The 18483-nt window shown below is 39.0% G+C and overlaps 1 protein-coding gene across 6 annotated transcripts in view; it reads right to left on the bottom strand.

Annotated features, from left to right (window-relative positions):
* Positions 1-18483, bottom strand: part of LAMA2 (laminin subunit alpha 2) — a 1220316-nt gene that overhangs the window by 565637 nt on the left and 636196 nt on the right. For 4 of the 6 annotated variants that reach the window (XM_089676131.1, XM_089676133.1, XM_089676134.1 and 1 more), the window contains exons 15-17: positions 8247-8358; positions 5491-5544; positions 5238-5351 (exon numbers count right to left, since the gene is read on the bottom strand). In XM_089676131.1, the coding sequence (XP_089532257.1) occupies positions 5238-5351; positions 5491-5544; positions 8247-8358 (280 nt within the window). The remainder of the gene's footprint in view (positions 1-5237; positions 5352-5490; positions 5545-8246; positions 8359-18483) is intronic. The other 2 variants (XM_089676132.1, XM_089676136.1) reach the window with 1 other exon arrangement.

The following is an 18483-nucleotide window of genomic DNA, read 5'->3' as shown; positions in this document are numbered from 1 at the left end:
TGTATGGGGTCTTTCACATGCAATTAATGAGAAGGGTAGCAGGGCAAAGTGAAAGGTATAGCCTGACACTTTGAACTTATGTACTTACTGTATGTATATATTTATATTACTTAGTTAGTCTTGTTGAAAAAAGACACAAGTCCATCTAGTTCAATCAATACAAAGGGTAAACAATGTATACAGTCCTATATACACAATCCTATACCCACAGTTGATCCAGAGGAAGGAAAAAAACCTGCAAAGCATGATCCAATTTGTTCCAGAAGGGGATAAAATTCCTTCCTAATCCCCCAAGAGGCAATCAGATACTCCCTGAATCAACTTTACCTATAAATGTTAGTATCTGGTTATATTATTGGCATTTAGGAAAGAATCCTGGTATTTTCTAAAGCAATCTACTGAACTGGCCAGAACCAGCTCTTGAGGGAATCTATTCCACATTACTGTGAGTTTCCCCTTGTCCTCTGTGATGACATTACTAACTCTAGCGCCAAGTTCACTATATGGACCACTTACACTCACCAACCACTTTATTAGGTACACCATGCTAGAGCCAATAAAACATCCCCCACATCAATACACCACCACTACCAGCCTGAACCGTTGATACAAGGCAGGATGGATCCATGCTTTCATGTTGTTTATGCCGAATTCTGACCCTACCATCTCAATGTTGCAGCAACCAGCCTGCCCATTCTCCTCTGACCTCTGACATCAACAAGACATTTTCGTCCACACAACTGCCGCTCATTGAATATTTTCTTTTTTTTAAACCATTCTCTGTAAACCCTAGAGATGGTTGTGTGTGAAAATTCCAGTAGATCAGCAGTTTTTTAAATACTCAAACTAGCCCGTCTGGCACCAACAACCATGCTCCGTTCAAAGTCACCCAAATCCCCTTTCCATCCCATTCTGATGCTCAGTTTGAACTTCAGCAAGTCGTCTTCACCATGTCTACATGCCCAAATGCATTGAGTTGCTGCCATATGATTGGCTGATTAGCAATATGTGTTACCAAGCAATTGAACAGGTTTACCTAATATAAAAATGGGGTGTGCAGAATATGTTATATTCTTAGAAAGGCTCTGTGGTTCCTTTTTGTGCACCAGCAGCTTTATAAGGTGCGCTCGCTAACTCACACATTTACAGGTTTACCTAATAAAGTGGCCGATGAGTGTATGCATTTATACATGTTGATCATATCCCCCCTTAATCTCTTCATCTCAAGAGAGAATAAATTCATTTCCTGTTATCTTTCCTCATAGCTTAGCTCCTACATGCCTCTTATCAGTTTGGTTGTCCTTTTCTGCACTTTCCCAATTCCCCAATATCCTAATTGTGAATTGGTGCCCAGAATTAAACTGCATATTCCAGATGAGATCTTTGTAATGATTTGTACAGGGGTAAAATGATATCGCTCTCTTTGGAGTCTATGCCTCTCTTACACCCCGGTCACATCGGATGAGACTTGGCATACGATTTTAATGCTATTCGACTTGCGAATCACATGCCAAGTCGCACCCTTTTGTCCGCAATTACAGCGGTCATATCAGTGCCGTTCTGACTTGGTTGGAGCCGCACTGATTTCTAAAGTAGTACATGCACTACTTTTGGTGCGATTTGTGTCAGATGTCTTGCAAATCTCACCTGAAATCGACATCTCATCCGACTTTGAGATTGTGTGACTTCACTGTAAGTCGCACGATTTCAAGGTCGGCTTGATGTGACCGGGCTGTTAGTACAAGAAAGGATTTCGCTCACTTTGGAAACTGCAGCTTGGCATTGTATGCAATTATTAAGCGTATGATCTACCAGAACACCCAGATCCTTCTCCACCATTGATTCCTCCAGTTGTACTTCCCCTAGTATGTATCATGCTTGCATATTCTTAGCCCCCAAGTGCATAATTTTACATTTATAAACATTAAACCTCATTTGCTGCATAGTTGCCCAGTTAAACAGTGCATTGAGGTCGGCCTGTAAGTTGGAGACATTCTGTAAAGACATTATTCCATTGCACAGCTCATTGTCATCTGCAAAGACTGAGATGGTACTTTTATTCCCAGACCCTATATCATATATATGTATACTGTATATTAGAAAGTAAGGATCCCAACACTGAACCTTAGGGTACACTACTAACAACCCTAGATAATCTAGAATATGAATCATCAACCACTACTCTCTGAATACAGTCTTTTAGCCAGTTTTCTATCCATTTACAAACTGATTTTTCCAAGCCTGTAGACTTTACTTTACACATTAGCCATGTAAGGGGAACTGTGTCAAATGCTTTTGCAAAATTCAAGTATTCTATATCCACAGCCACTGCTTTGTCTAAGGTTTTGCTTATCTCCTCATAAAAGAAATCAGATTTGTTTGACAACTTCTGTCTTTCCTGGATTAATACTGTCTGTTGCTTAAAATATTTTTTTCCAGCAAGAATTCATCTATGTGGTCTTTTAATTAAACACTCCAGTATCTTCCCAACTATAGAAGTTAAATTAACAAGTCTGTAGTTACTTGGTAAAGACTTTGATCCCTTTTTAAATATAGGCACCACATTGGCCTTACGCCAATCCAGTGGCACTATGCCAGTCCTTAAAAATTAGAAACAATGTCTTTGAAATTACAGAGCTCAATTCTTTTAGGACTTGTGGGTGTATGCCATCTGGTCCAGGTGCTTTATTCACCTTTATTCTGTCTAAAAATTTCTGGACCATATCAATTTCCAGCCATTGTGGATCGTTTGGGAGTGTCAATATCATCCTCCTTTTGGACATGAGCTCCCTTTGTATACACAGAGCTGCAGAAGGTATTTATAAAATTTGCCCTCTCTTTGTCCCCAGTCACCCACTCTAGATTATTTTGTAAAGGGACTCCATGCTCAGACCTGACCTATTTACTATTATTATAGTTGAAGAATTTTTGGGGGGTTTGTCCTACTATCTTTTGCAATCTGTAGCCCTGATTTCTTTTTTACATATACTGATATATTCCTTGTAACAATTACAATGACAGTGTTCCATCATTTTTATATTTTTCAAAAGCTCTTTTCTTATTATTTATAGCTTTTTTTAACTTTGGCTGTGAGTCACATAGATTTTATTTTTAGCCTTTTAAACTTATTGGCCATGGGAATATATTTTGCAGTGTGTTCACATATGGTCTTTTTGAAGAATTCTCATTTCTGTTGTATTCATCAATGCCAATATTCCTTCTAAGTATTGGTTTCATCTGACCTCAGCACTTTCTCCCAATCCTTCTCTGAATCATTTAGATGTTCATTGGTAAACTTCAGATGGGCCTATGTGCCTTGAGATCATTCACAAGCTTCTTCTGTGTAGTTCTGGGCGGAGTCCATGAGGCAAAATCTTGCATGGAGCTCCAGACTGAAGGCGATTGATGGTTACAGTATTTTGTATTTCTTCCATTTCCTTATAATCACTCCAGCATTTTTCTTCTTCTCACCAAGCTTCTTGCTGATGGTCTTGTAGCCCATTTCAGCCTTATGCAGGCCTACAATCTTGTATGTCCTTTTACAGCTCTTGAGGTCCTTTGACAGCTCTTTGGTCTTGCCCAAGAAAGAGATTCTGTGGGCAGGTGTCTTTTATACACATAACAAGTTGTTGTTAGGAGCACCTTCTTAAATTGACAGAATGAATCCGTGTACCACACAAGCACATAGCCAGTCTGTGGGAGCTAGAATTATTGTTGGTTGGTAGGGGATCAAATACTTATTTTACTCAGTGAACTGAAACTCAATTTATAACATTTGTATAATTTTTTTTTCTGGATTTTTGGTTAATATTCTGTCTCTATCATTTAAAATACACCTATGATAAAAATTATAGACCCTTTGTTTGTTTGTAAGTGGGTAAAATTACAAAATCTGCAGGGGATCAAATAATTATTTCCCCCCACTGTAATTATTCCACAAAGATTAGGGAAAGGACAGTAAGAGAGGTGGGGGCCCTTCATATATGGATGTATATATTCCCACTGATCTTCACCAAAATAGAACTAGTGACTATCTAGGCCGTTTTCTTAATCTTCCCCTCTTGCATCCTCACTCCCCCCCATCATCTCCTGTCCACCCCCTACCATATGTAGTATAACGTGAAAAAAAGCACAAAAAAGCAATCCAATAGTGATATTTAGGAAAGAAGAAAAATAAATTGCTTTAGACTTTCTCTTTCTTTTCTTCTTCCTTCCCATCCCTTCCTTCCTATTCCATACCCACCCATCCATTTTTACCCTCCCTCCCTCGTTATCACCCATTTAGGCCCGTAATGGGAATTCTATATTTAATGAATTAAAAAACCTCCATTCCATGTTACTGAAAACATACATCTTGTGTGTCATTAAAAAATTAATCCCCCCACTCATTTACCCCATGCCCTAAAGGAGATAATAAGGGGAGGGGGGTGTAGCTCAGCACTGAGTGAACTTTTTAAGTCACCCATAAATGTTAATATTACAAAAAAAAGTAGGGGGCAAGTACCTAACCCAACCTCTCTCCCTGTCTTATTAACTATCAATTTTCTATATTTTGAGGATTCCTCTACCCCTCCCTCTTTCCCCCCGTCTAATGCATTTTCATTACCTACATATCTTATATAAACCAAAGACTGTTTAAACGCAATCCAGCTTCTCCAGATTCCATAAATTCTTGTATAGGAATCATTTTGTAAATGTATAAACTTGTCCATTAATCTGGTTCTATCTACTTCTCTAAGCCATTTCGATATAATAGGTATTTTCTTCAATTTCCAATATTTTGGGATTAGTACCTTCGCTGTATTCAACAAGAATGGAATAATAGACATTTTATATTTTTTCCTTGACTCGCTAGTAGCATGAAATAAACATTGCCAGGGATCATGCACAATTTCAGAGTTACTAATAATACTACTTATATTTAATACTTTTTCCCAGTATGGCTGGATAATTGGACACTGCCACCAAATATGAGCATGAGTCCCCTCGCCACCACAATCTCTACAACATTTTAATAACAGCCCTGAATTGATCTTGTGTAATTTTGTTTTAATTCTGTTTTTTAACTCCACTTAATCAAATTTCAACTTTGCTAAAGTTCCAGCAAGCAAAAAGTGGGCAAGCTCAAATGTGTGTGTATATATATATATATATATATATATATATATATATATATATAACACAGTGATGAATAATGCACTTCTATTTTTTATATAGCAATATCAAGACTAACTTACATTGCAGAAGCCAGTAATATCATCACAGGAGCCTGAATGGCCAAAACATCTGCATGGCTCACAGATCCCACCAATGAGGGTGCCATTAACTCTTCTGTATCCAGGCAAGCAAGTCTGCAAAATATGAGTTGCATGGGTATACAGTTGTGCATTGTTTTCATATTAGACAGAAACTAGCAGACAAATTAAAATATTACAATCATAGCATTTTTCCTTCCAATGATAAATATGCAAGCCATGCTTTCCCACTGACCTTAACATCACCTTTAGCTGGAAGGTTAAGTGGAGCATGAACTTCATTTTTCCTCTGTAGAAGTGAGGAAAAGAAAAGAAATGGAAATAGAATAGACAGAAAAGAGATTTGCAAGAAATGTAATGTAAAGGGAATAAGAAAAAGATAACTAACAACACTAGCATTCATGACACTAACAACAAAGAGGGAGATGTAAAATGTTAACTTCCATCTAGTCTATTAATTATTATTAATTATTTGCCAATTACATATAATGAATATAAAAAGTGTTTAAAGCTATAATAACGTAATTTTGAAAATTATTTTATTCTTCTATAGACGTAAGTCCCTATAAGAACCAATCACACTTTACACTTTATATAAACCCTACAAACATGGAGGCTAGCATTTCTCAGCTCTCCTGAAGATGCTAGTTGGCTGGCCGTCTTGCTAGCTCTCTGGCTTTAGTACCTTGAATCACTGACCTGGAACAAGTTTGCAGAGCAGAACTTCTGACTTTATATTATGAATGTGGAGCCTTAACTAGACCTTTAGCTCTATTAGTGCCCCCCTTTCTTTTTCTATTTTAAGCAGGGTACACACTAGAAGATTTTAGTTTGTTCAACCCAGCAGGCTGAACGGAAAAAACCCAGCGAGATCGCTGTACTAATGTGTGGCGATCTTCCCCTCTGTGCTTTTCTATTCTGACAGGTGGTCTGCACCCCTGCCAAAACACACGGACCAGCATTCACAGCCATTGGCTGCCAGTGTTGATCAGATGCTGGTTCTTCAGTATGCCCATTTGACAGAAACCGGTCGTGAGAATAGCTTCTGTTAGAAAAGACTGCTGTACACACAAGCCGAAAGCCGATTTCAGCTGTTTTTTGACCCATGTGTACAAGGCTTTATCTTGGATTTTTAATTAATTTAACTTAATTTATCTGCATTTGTGTTCCAGGTAAGTGGCCTAACTTGTATTTTAGAAACAGGGCTAGCAGCCATCTTATTTCTTTCCTGACAGGGTTATTTTAATACAGCTCAATTAAAAACATGTTAGTAAAATAACTTTAAAGGATCACTGACATATTCACAAAGAATAATGCATAAAGGTCAGTAACCAATATCAATCAAAGTTTAGCTTTTGTTAGTCTTCAATGAACTGAAATCTTTTAAGTTTCTAAGGGTTACTGCAAAGTATTTTAAAAATTTCTTAACAGCAAAATTCTTTGTAATAGGTTTTTAGTTGTGTAGAAACTACACACCAGAAACCCTTATAAACAGCTGCCCTGGCACAAACAATCCAAAACATTTTACATAATAGAGAAAATACATTATGTTATTAGCATTAATGAACTTTAATGAAGTTCTTGCTGTTTATTGTAGTACTTGTGGTCAGCATCATTTGCACCACCAGACTCCCAAGAAAGTGTAGCCTAGCCTACACATCACTAATTATTTTATTCTTACTAAAGGATTAAGGATTGTTAACTTTGAAAAATAATGTTCACTGAAGTTCATAAATAAGACTTTGCTGTGATCACAATCAACTAATCAAATGCTAGCAAAATCTTGTTTTCTTTATTTCCGTCACACATGATTGTTTTTTTCAAAGTGCAAATAGGCTAAATATTTAGGCTGCATAATAATGTTTTAAACCCTGAAAAGTATACTTACTCCATGTGAGTTACCAGTATTTTGGAGATGTTAGCGATTGCTGGATACTATTGTACAATTATCCTTTGTGTATTTATGTTGCTAATATTTTTGCACATCTTAATATTAATTTGTATTTTCTACTGTATGTAGTGAAATCTGTGCAGTCTACCATTGGAACCTAGTTTCAAGGAGAAGGGAGACTTAAATTCTTTACCCCATGAATAACACATATCTTTGTGGGGTTATAAGAGGTTAGCCTAATGTGATTTGAATTTTTGTGAGGGTTTCGTTGCATTCATGCAATGTACAATATTGTAACTATCTTTATCATATAAATTGCTTTTGGATACATCTTGTGCAAATGAGACTGTGGTTCTGGGGTACTGGTTTTGAGTATAGGACAAAAATTGCCACCAATTTCCCAGGTACTGGGTAAATTTGACAGCGTGGCACAGGTATTCCTGTGAGTGGATTACAGAACTGCATACTAGCCATATACACAGCTGTATGATGATCAAAGGCCTTCCAAAAACATTTTTTAAGTTTTTCAATAGAGTGGGTAACAGTCAGAACTTCTGCCAGGTATTTATTTCTGTCTGTATTGTTGAGGATATTTTTCACCACTTCCTGTCCTGTGACACCAGATCAACAATTGAGAGTGTACAGGTGTCACTGCAGCATACAGACACAGAAACCAATAAACACCTGACAAGTGTTTCAACCCCTCTGCCCCAATCAAAGAGATGTCCCATAATGGTGTTCTTTTGAAACTGTTACCTGGATTGCAATGTGTAATTGCTGTTTGTTACTGTACACGGGTGTACTCTGCACTTATATTTAACGCATTGCCCACTATTTGGATTAGGAATTGGGTTACACATAACTATGCCTATTTAATAATGTAATGCATGCAGTAACATACGTGGACAAACAGGTCAACAATCATTCTAAAATTATTTTGCCCTTCCCATGGGATACTATTTACCTTTTACATCTGCCTTGCTTTAATACAAAAACACAATGGTGGAAAAGAGATATAGAAAAAAAAGCGAGAATTTAGAATTACAAGTTCAAACATAATCAGGACATTCAGGACCTTACAAGTTAGAAATTAGACTCACTTCACAAGATGTACCACTGTATCCTTGAGGGCACTGGCATAACTCTACATCAAATGTAGTTCTTCCACCAGATGAGGATTCATCAGCCACTTCCAGGGTAACAGAACTCAGTCTAGTGAAAATAACAGAAATTAATTAAAATAAGTATTGGTCAACTCACTGCTTTAACAATAACGTCTTCTTTTTATATCAGTGGTTTTCAATAAGCCTAACAAATACAATGTAATGGCTATTTTACAATGTTAAATGATGTGTTTTATTTTATTTTCTTTTGCTAGAACATCATTTCTAGTATTTTATATATTGATTACAGTCCAGAGTATTGTGGTTTAGGTTTACAGCAAGCTTTCAACCGGTCAAAATGACAGAAAATGTAACCCATAAAACCAAACGATGAAACCTGTCTATTTATTTTTACGAATAACAGGCCAGAGACATCCTATGTCTTTGCTCGAGAATAAACCATGCCATGTTAAATGTACCATCTGCCCTGCATATTCCAAAGTGATAAAAGCACAGGTTTCAAAGTATATTGACAGCTGCAGAAACTAAAAACCTGGCTCCTCTTTTTCTATTGTAGTTTTCAGGGTTTTTTTTCTAAGAACATGCTTTGTCAACCTTTGGTTTCTGTGTATTCCAACAATATATTGTACAGGTTCAATTTAATGTATTCCTAAATATGTGATATACCATTGACATAATACACTAAAGTGGGTATGGTCAAAATATTAAAGGTTTAGCAGGATATGGGTTACGTGCTGTAGCCATTGAACTTGTATGACGCAAATAGTTTCCCACAGGATATGCATTTTACTGCCACCGACATGACTACTATGACACAGCAGTCAAAGTCTTAAAATAAGCTCATATCCTTAATATTTTACAATTGACTTCCATCTTTGATGCAGAAAATATTTGACGGCTTGAAAGACACTTGATCACTTCTACAAGCTGCCAAAGTGCTCTGACTCCCCGTGCCACTGCTACCCTTCCCTTGGTCCCGGTGAACACCTAGATCCTCTTGGAGACCAGAACTTCAGCAGAACATCTCAGAATTGAAAAACAGAAAACATAGGCTAACCAATTTTCTGTACAGTGAATTAAGGCAGGAGAGCTCAGCATTAAGAGTACTCTTTGATTGGTACTCTTTGATTGCTGATGCGTCTTGTGTTTCTATTTCCAGATAAAATCAAGGACAAAGAGATATGTTTATTAACCTGACATGATTTCATACATTTTGGAGTTTTTTTGTGTGCAGTAAAAATTTTCATTGTATTTTTGGTTGAAATATTCTTTAAGCATTTATTGACTCTTAAAGTGGAACTTCACCCAAAAGGGGAAGTACCACTCTTCCTCCTCCTTTATCCTCTCCCCCCTCCTCCACAGCATTTGGAACTTTTTTTGGGTGGGGGGAGTGGGTACCTAATTTTGACAGGTACCCGCTCCCTCCATTCCTGGATCGCCTAGGCAGCAAAGTTGGGACCATTGAAGAAAGCACAACAGTTTCAAGTAGACAAAAGATTAACTTGTGCAATGCTAGTTTCTTACCAGATCCAGGGCACCCTATTCTGGGTCTATGGAGACATGCTCTAAATCAGTAAAAGACCAGTTCAAGTTAGACAGTGATAGAAATTGCTGTGATCTCTATCTTTCAATCCTGCTGTGGCAGTCCTTCTTTTACTTCCTTACAAATGGTGGGAGTGCTGTCTAGTACAGTCTAATTGCACCAGGCATCGAAATCACACATCATACTGGTACATGAGCAGTTTCTCCTGATTTTTGTAAGCTATGTCAGATTTCTTATCAGTCTGTAGCCCATGCTTATTCCCCACATCTCTGCTTGCTTTAATACAGTCCTCGCCTTTTCTCCCCAGCCAGAAGACCCACTTCTCCCTGCTCTGTTGCATTAGCCAATTACCTCCAGGATTGGCTGCTTCCTGCATTGGAGACACTCTATGGACGAGCATTAAAAAGTGGTCTCCTTAAAGATGGCTGCTGCACTCCTGCAATAATGAATATATAATTTAAACCTGCCCACACTGCAGAAGGATAATACAGCAGCAACAAAGGAAGAAGTTTTGCAGCCGTTATCAACTACATTGCAGGTTACATTTAATATATTTTTAATATCTTAGTGAGAAGGCCAGAAAGTCACAGTGCTGTGTAAACAAAAACTGTGATAGGCTGCATCAACATATTTTAGTACAGAGGTTCCTTCACTCTTAAATCTGATTCTCTACTAGGGTGTACAGACAGGGGCCACCCTATGCTCACTTTTTGAAAACTAAGGGGAAGAATGGCTGAGGATTGGTTTTAAAAATATAAGCTAAACTTAGTTCATCTGCTTCTTTTGCTTTTTAAGCCCAATTGAAGACTCACACTTTTTTATAGCTCTGTACTCGTTTTTATATCTTAAAATACTTTCTTTTCCCAAATAAAGATGCTACTTTCTGCTATTACATTCTAGTGCCCTATACAGGTGTAACTCAGTAACAGCCACACTCCACAATAAAAGTGTTTGCTATCTAACTTGATAAAGAGCTATATATAGTCTGAAGCATTGCTATGTGAATTGAGAGCTTGACTGTTTTGTACTGGCATGCTTTTGCAATAAAGCGAAAGAGCTTTTAATACAGATTGTATTATGGATTGTGTGGATGTACTAGGTATTATGGATTGAGTGGATCTGCTAGATGTTAAAGTTCCTCTGAGTTGCCAAAGGAAGTTTCATTTTGAGATCAGGCATTGAATAAGAGATGGTCTGTACTGAGAGCTGACTATGAAAATGGACATTCTTAGTACAAGGTCTTCCTGACTGCATTTCTCCTTCTGTACTTTCAGCTGAGGTTTAATAGATTTTATGAGGGATCACATATTGCTGGTGCTATATAAATCCTGAATAATAATAATAATATTACTTGCTTGGTTCTTTAAATCTTAAAGCAGATCAGCATTCGGTAGTGGAAAACACACAGACATTGCCAGAGTGTGCCTTGATGGTGGCACTTTACATTGATTCTTTTGAATGAAACATACCTTTAAAGACGTGCCCTATGATAGACAGGGCTTTTCAAAAGATAAGGAAGATATCAAGGTTTATTAATAAAGATGCTAACTAAATTAAAATTGATCCTAATTTGATTATTAATTAACATCAAATCCTACTAAATTACTAATTGGATCATTGAAAATGATTTCATTAGATGCAATTAATTTCAAAATTAGGTACTGCTTGTTGGAACACTGATTTCTTTGTCAATCTGCACTGGTTTCTCAAAACTGAACCTCTGTGTTTTGGAATTGAAAGGTAAATTGCTTCTGCTGAATCCTGACACGTCTGTCCAGTGTTTGCATAATAACAGAATTCATTATTTTATCATATAACATTCTGTATTTCTAACATTTGGACCGATTCACAAGTACAAGTAAATGAGGTGAAGCAAAGCTAGCATTAATTTTGAAAGGAATATCCAATTATGTGCAAGAAAAAAACCCTGGATTTTTGCCAAAAAGTCTGCACAGCTTCACCGTATTCTCCAAGCTGAGAGAAAATTCACTTTGTAAAATGAAACCCACAGCCTCTCCCCATTTGGTAAATCAGCACCAGCTTTTATACTATGTGTTTATGTATTGTGCCAAAGAGCAATGTGTAAAATACAGAACAGAGCAATCAATCAGCAATGATCTTTATTTATTCTAATTCCTCAACACAGATGAAATTAGATTGGATATTATGGGCATTTTTGCCCTTTGCCCTTGGGCACTCTGCATCATTAATGTCTCCTCTCTCTTTTTGAATATGTCCATTTATTTAAAATTATCTGCAAAGATCTGTAATAGAAAGTTAAATAATTTCTGAAGTTATGTATACTTGCATTTCTCCAGTTTTTTGGGGGGCTCACATTTTCTTGACAACCCCCCCCAAAAAAACAAAAAAAACAAACAAAAAGAAACATCAAGGGCAGACTGCAACTTAATTTCTTTCCCTAACGTTTTTAGAGCAAGGTCAGGTAGTGGATGACAGAAATATAGGTGACCCAGAACCATTTTATTTATTACATGTACATATATAGCGCCGTCAATTTACATATATATTTTACATTCACATCAGTCCCTAACCCTCATGGGGTGTACAATCTAAAGTCCCTAACTTACATTCATACATACACATACTAGGGCCAATTTAGACAGGAGCCAATTAACCTACCAGCGTGTCTTTGGAGTGTGGGAGGAAACCGGAGTTCGCAGAGGAAACCCACACAGGCACAGAGAGAACATGCAAACTCCAGGCAGGTTTTAGCCACTGTGCTGCCCCCATTTCTAGCCAGAATAATACAACCTCCCACAATATAGATGTGAACAATTTATCATCATACAAGCTACCATTAGAAGAAACTTCTGTTCCTAAATTAGGTCTCAATTTCTGTCCTGTCCAAAAAGTAGACAAGATTGATCTTTTAAATGTGTTCACCTGTTTGCTGGGGGGGTGAGCCCCACAGGAGGGAGGGGCAATGCACTACCCAGGATAATGAAAACTAATAAATCAACATTTAAATGTAAATCAGCTAATTTTCTCACCCTCTAAACACACACGAGCATATGGGCCTATCTGGTTCAAAGAGTAGAGGAGTTTGAACAGATTCCCTTAGATCAGGGGTCTCCAAACTTTTCAAACAAAGGGCCAGTTTACTGTCTTTCAGGATCTAGGGGGGATGGATTGTGGCCAGTGGGGGTAGAAACTGTCCCGGGCCCAGCATCTGTGAGAATAAACATGACCTCAGGATTGGTGTTCAGTAGGAATAGTAGCAGTGCCTCATCATTAATATTAGTGGGAGGAATAGTGTCCACCTTATTAACATAAGTGGAAGAATGGTGTCCCATTGTCGGTGTCAGTAGGAGGAATAGAGCCCTATCATTGATACTAGTGGGAGGAATAGTGCCCCATACTTTGTGTCAGTGGCAGGAATTATGCCCCACTGTTGGTGTCAGTGGGAGGAATAGTGCCCCATTACTGGTATCAGTGGAAGAATAGTGCCCCATAATTCGTGTCAGTGGCAGGAATAGTGCCCCATTATTAATGTCAGTGGGGGGAATAGTGCCCCATCAATGAAACTACTGGGAGGAATAGTGTCCCCATTATTAGTGTCAATGGCAGGAATTATTCCACACTGTTGGTGTCAGTGGGAGGAATAGAGTCCCACCACTGATACCAGTTGGGAGGGACAGTGCCTCATATTATTGGCAGGAAAAGTGCCCCAAGGGCCAGATAAAGGCTAGCAAATGGTTGCATCCTGCCCTCGGCCACAGTTTTGAGACCAATGCCTTAGAGGATGCAAAGACATGCAATCTGACCTAAGCTGGGCATAGATGGATCAAAATGCAGCCAGTTCAGCAGGCACTGGTCAAATTTCAAACCATCTATGCTGTTCCTGTTCATGTGAAGCCAATCTAATGATAGACTTCTCACAAACAGGCTTTTTGAAACATTTTTGTACGATCAGCACTGCACCCAATTGGCTGCAGTGCTGAACAGTATCTTCTGGCAGTGGAGGAGCCTCTGCTGTCAGAATACATTGGCACAATTGTATGGATTCCTCTGTCCACCTCGCTTGTGTGGATGGGGGAACCGATTCCTTTTTTTCATTCAGGCCGTCGGTGGATCGAAAAAATGATCCATGCGTAGCCAGCTTTACAAAGAAATTCTGGAATAGTGATCAAACTCAATGACCAATATGTTTTTGTGTATCCTATTTAACAAAAATTGGCATAAACCATTATTACCAATTATGGTGAAAAAATTTCAGGATGAATTTGTCTGCATCCTACAGTAGGCATATTGTGATTCTCTAAATGACAAGAGCAAACCAGACTACATAAACATTCAATCCGCACTGGTTTCCAGCATTTTATCCATATCCCAAAACATATAAAAATCTGACAAAATAATGGAACCTATGATGGGGACCTGTTGTGCCCCCTCATATGCAAATCTGTACCCGGAGGAATGTAAATGGAACATTTTTGCTGATGAGACCTGTGCTACATATTAACATGGCACAAGTAAATAGGAGTTGTCCTCACCATTTGGATAGGTACTTTGGCATATTATGTGCCGTCTCTCTAAATATCATCAAATCTTTACAAAAAAAAATGAATAAATGATAAATAATAAATCCCATATCCATAATATAAGTAAATAAAATAAACATAGAATCTCATATCCTGTGCAAAATCAGAATGATGTGCAAAAAAACAAAACAAAACATAATACATAATGTGAAGGTATAAATTAATGAAGCATAGTTTATAAACCACTCTTATTTTCAAAATGTATAAAGTGAATCCAAGTGCTTTAAAAAATCTCAAGAGACAGAGATCACTTGCACTTTGTTTATCTCACAATAGAGAGTCAACGCTCTCACAATCGGATCTCATGACAGCATGATGATCCTGTCAGTTTCCCGTTGCTCTGGGATTTGAGGATGCCTATTATAGAGAAACGCATCAGCTGGAGATAGATCTGTGACGTCATCATGCACAGGGCACTGAGAGGTCAGGGGGCTGTGCTGTGGAGTTTGATCACAGCTTGTAATTTCCTATCATTTTAAATGCAATAATGTTTTATCATAACAGACTCTTCTTGAGATCAATCCTGCCCGGTAAGAGGCTTCACAGTTTGAGAAAGCATCTTAGCACTGGAGCACTTTATTGCATATAAGAGCACTGGTCACTTTTTAAAGCACTTGGATGGACTTTATACATTTTGAAAATAAAAGTGGCGTATGAACGTTTGCTTTAATAACCACTTAAGGACCGCCTTATAGCAGATATACTGCTACAGGGCGGAACCTGTGCGCAAAATCATGTATATGATTACCGAGCATCTCCGACGGGGAGGAAGACCGTTTTGTTTACAATCTTCCTCCCTGTCAGCTCGAGCACAGTGCTCGGGATGACTATGCACAATACAGCCATCCCGATCAGTGTGCTTACTTTAAAAAACACACCCCCCGCCCCCTAGTAAAACACTCCGAGCACACAGTTAACCCTTTGATCGCCCCTCACATTAACCCCTTCCTGCCCAGTGCCATTAGTACAGTGTCAGTGCTTTTTTTTTAGCACTGATCACTGTAGTGGTGTTACTGGGGTGTCAATGACACCAGGTTAGTTCCCCCTCAGTGTCAGAATGTCCGCTGTAGTCCCGCAGTCCCGCTAAAAGTTGCTGATCACTGCCATTACTAGTAGAAAAATAAAATCCCATTATCTATACCGCCATTTGTAAATGCTATATCTTGCACGTAAACCAATTAATTTAAAAGTATTGGGATTTTTTTGTAGCAAATACATAGCAGAATGCATTTTGGCCTAAATTTATGGAGAAATTTGTTTTTTACATCTTTTTACTGGACATTTTTAATAGCAAAAAATCCAAAATATTGTTTTTTTCTCAAAATTGTTAGTCCTTTTTTGCTTATAGTGCAAAAAATAAAAAAACACACAGGCGATCAAACAGCACCAAAAGAAATCTCAATTTGTAGGGAAAAAAGGACGTAAATTTAATTTGGGTGCAGCATTGCATGACTGCACAATTGTCAGATAAAGTAACGCAGCACCATAATGGCCTGGTCATGAAGGGGGGTAAATCTTCAGGAGGGCAAGTGGTACACTGCAATATATATACTATTCATATATATTTTCCTGAACCTTCTCACGTCAGCCTACTACAGGTAAGCTCTGGACAGAAGTTGTGCATGTGTGACCCCTACCCAGGTTCAGCCTCTCCTGGGTGGGAGACAGCCTGTTTAGGTGCAAGGCTCATATATGGTGGATGCCCTGAATGCCTGGGGAAGAGGGCTGTTAGGAGCATAAACTGCTCCAGATTGTGGCTGGCAGGTGTTTAGGTTACTTTCCTTCCTCTCCTTCCTATTTGTCCATTATGGCTGGACTGGCTGGGGCTTGATGTCCTCCTTCTCCCTCATGGTTCACAGGGAAGGGCAATTGTTGCAGAGACACTGAGCTAGGCAAGTGATCGGGTTTAAGCTGTGTCATTGGCTGCAAGCAGGAGGTAAGGAGGTGTGACTGGCCAGAACTTCCTGGTTGCAAGACAGCGGTTGGGAAGCTTCAGCTCCTCTCTGAGGCTTCTGGGCAGGAGATTTAATTCCAGCTTCCTCCTTTGCTCCTGTCAGCTGTGGAGACTTCACACAGAACAGCCTCCTGAACTCTTTCTGCAGGCTTCAAGCTCCAACTGCCTCTGTGAGTCTATGGATTCTTCTGAGGTACTGTCAGTTTCAGCTTCTTCCTGTGCTGTGTTTTCATATGTTCTCTTTTATTTCTGTTTCTTTAGCGCCATCATGAGTTCCTCCACGCCGCCAACCAGAGCACTGAAGCAAACTTCTGAAAGGTTATTTATTTTATTTTATTTATTTATTTTAGTGTGTGCATTCTTTATACTAGTAATACCAATATTTTTTTATGATTATTCGGGTTCTGGCAACTTTTTAAAAAAAGAATGCATCCTCTCTTGGACAGAAAGAAGAGCCCAGCATGGAATAAAAGTACCCAGTTGCTTAAGAAAGTCGCAAGGAGGTTCTTGGAAGAAAGGTCACCAGCAAACCGAGAATTTCTCGCAGGAGGAGACCACACCAGCGACGTTAAGGCACGGACTTCTCCTCTCAAGAGGCTTTTCCATCACACACGCATGAGAATTTGTGCTGGGCCTGTTCTCAGTGCCAGTGCTACTTACAAAATTGTTGTGTGCTTCTTGCCTTAAAGATGCAGCACAAGCTAAAGAAGCAGAATCTCGGGAAGTTAAATCATACATTAAAGAGTCAGTAGCAGATGGTTAAAAAGAGAATTGTCTTCTTTCACTTTGATTTTCAAAATCAGGGAAATAATTGAGGAAGAATGGGCAAAGCCCAAACGCAAACTTACAACACAAAATAGAGGAGATAAACTATATCCTTTTAAAACAAAGGACTCTGAGCTTTGGGATACACTCCCCGAGGTAGATGCAGCATTGCGGAGGCTGGCAAGGCATGTTACTCTGCCTCTTGAGGATTCTGTTTCCTTTGAGGCCCCACGGAAAGTTGATACAGACCTCAAAATATTTTTTTTGCTAGCGGGAGCAGCATGTAAGCCAGCTGTGGCTTTGACACCTGTGGAAAAAGCTCTTGGGGTTTGGATTTCTGATTTGGCTTCAGTCTCAGATAGAGGAGTGCAGAGGAGATCTGGTTCTTCACCACTGCAACCTTTACAACTCTCAGCAGATTTTATCACAGAAATGGCAGTCGACCAAGTACATATGGCAGCCAAGCTCATGGCTCATTCAGTGACAGCACACAGAGCTCTGTGGTTAAAGCACCAGTTTGCTGATAATGCATCGAAATAGGGCCTTTGCTCTATTCCCTTCGGGGGGAAGATGCTACTTGGAAAGACCCTCGAGAACACCATTCACAGAGTTTCAGGGGGAAAGTCGGGGTTATTGCCCCAGGAAAGAAGAAGGCAGCCCCATTCCTTTCGTACAAATAAGATACTGAAAGATCAGTTTGAAGAAGCAAAGTCTTACAGATCTGGATGGAAGTATTTAAGACCCTCCTGGAGGCCAAGTCAGTCCTCCTTCACTAAGGGACCCAAGTCCAAGGCAGGGCAGAATGCCAAGCCCACAGAGAAGAGATTCTTCAAACACCTCAGGTAGGGGCAAGATTGGCTCATTTCAGAGATGTTTGGACGGAATTGGTGGCAGACGAATGGGTTTCGGATGTTATTCGAAAAGGATATTGGATCAAATTTTCGAGCAAACCTTCGCAGGCTCATTTTGTGGAAATCAGAATCCCCTCTTCTAAGGAAAAGGCTGCTTATCTGTACAATTACATAGAAAATTGTTTGCCACCAAAGCTATTGTTCCAGTACCGGCTTGGGAGAGAGGTATGGGGGTATAATCCCACTTATTTCTTGTATCAAAGACATCAGGCGAGTTCAGACCGATATTAGATCTCAAATACCTGAATTCCCTCATAAAACCTCCAGCTTTCAGGATAGAATCGGTGGACACGATTATCTCAATAGTAAGAGACAACGATTGGATGGCATCAGTAGACTTGGCAGATGTGTATCTTCATGTACCCGCAGACCCAGTTCACCATTGCTTTTTAAGCTTTGCCATCAGGTGCACTCATTTTCAGTTTCAGTGCCTCTCTTTTGAACTGTGTACAGCTCCAATAACATTTTCAAAGGTTTT

The sequence above is a fragment of the Staurois parvus genome, unplaced genomic scaffold (assembly GCF_062004578.1).
Source record: "Staurois parvus isolate SC_StPar_1 unplaced genomic scaffold, SC_StPar_1.0 ptg000165l, whole genome shotgun sequence".
NCBI lineage: Eukaryota > Metazoa > Chordata > Amphibia > Anura > Ranidae > Staurois > Staurois parvus.
The sequence above is the reverse complement of the archived record's forward strand: the minus strand, read 5'-3'. Positions and strand labels throughout refer to the sequence as shown.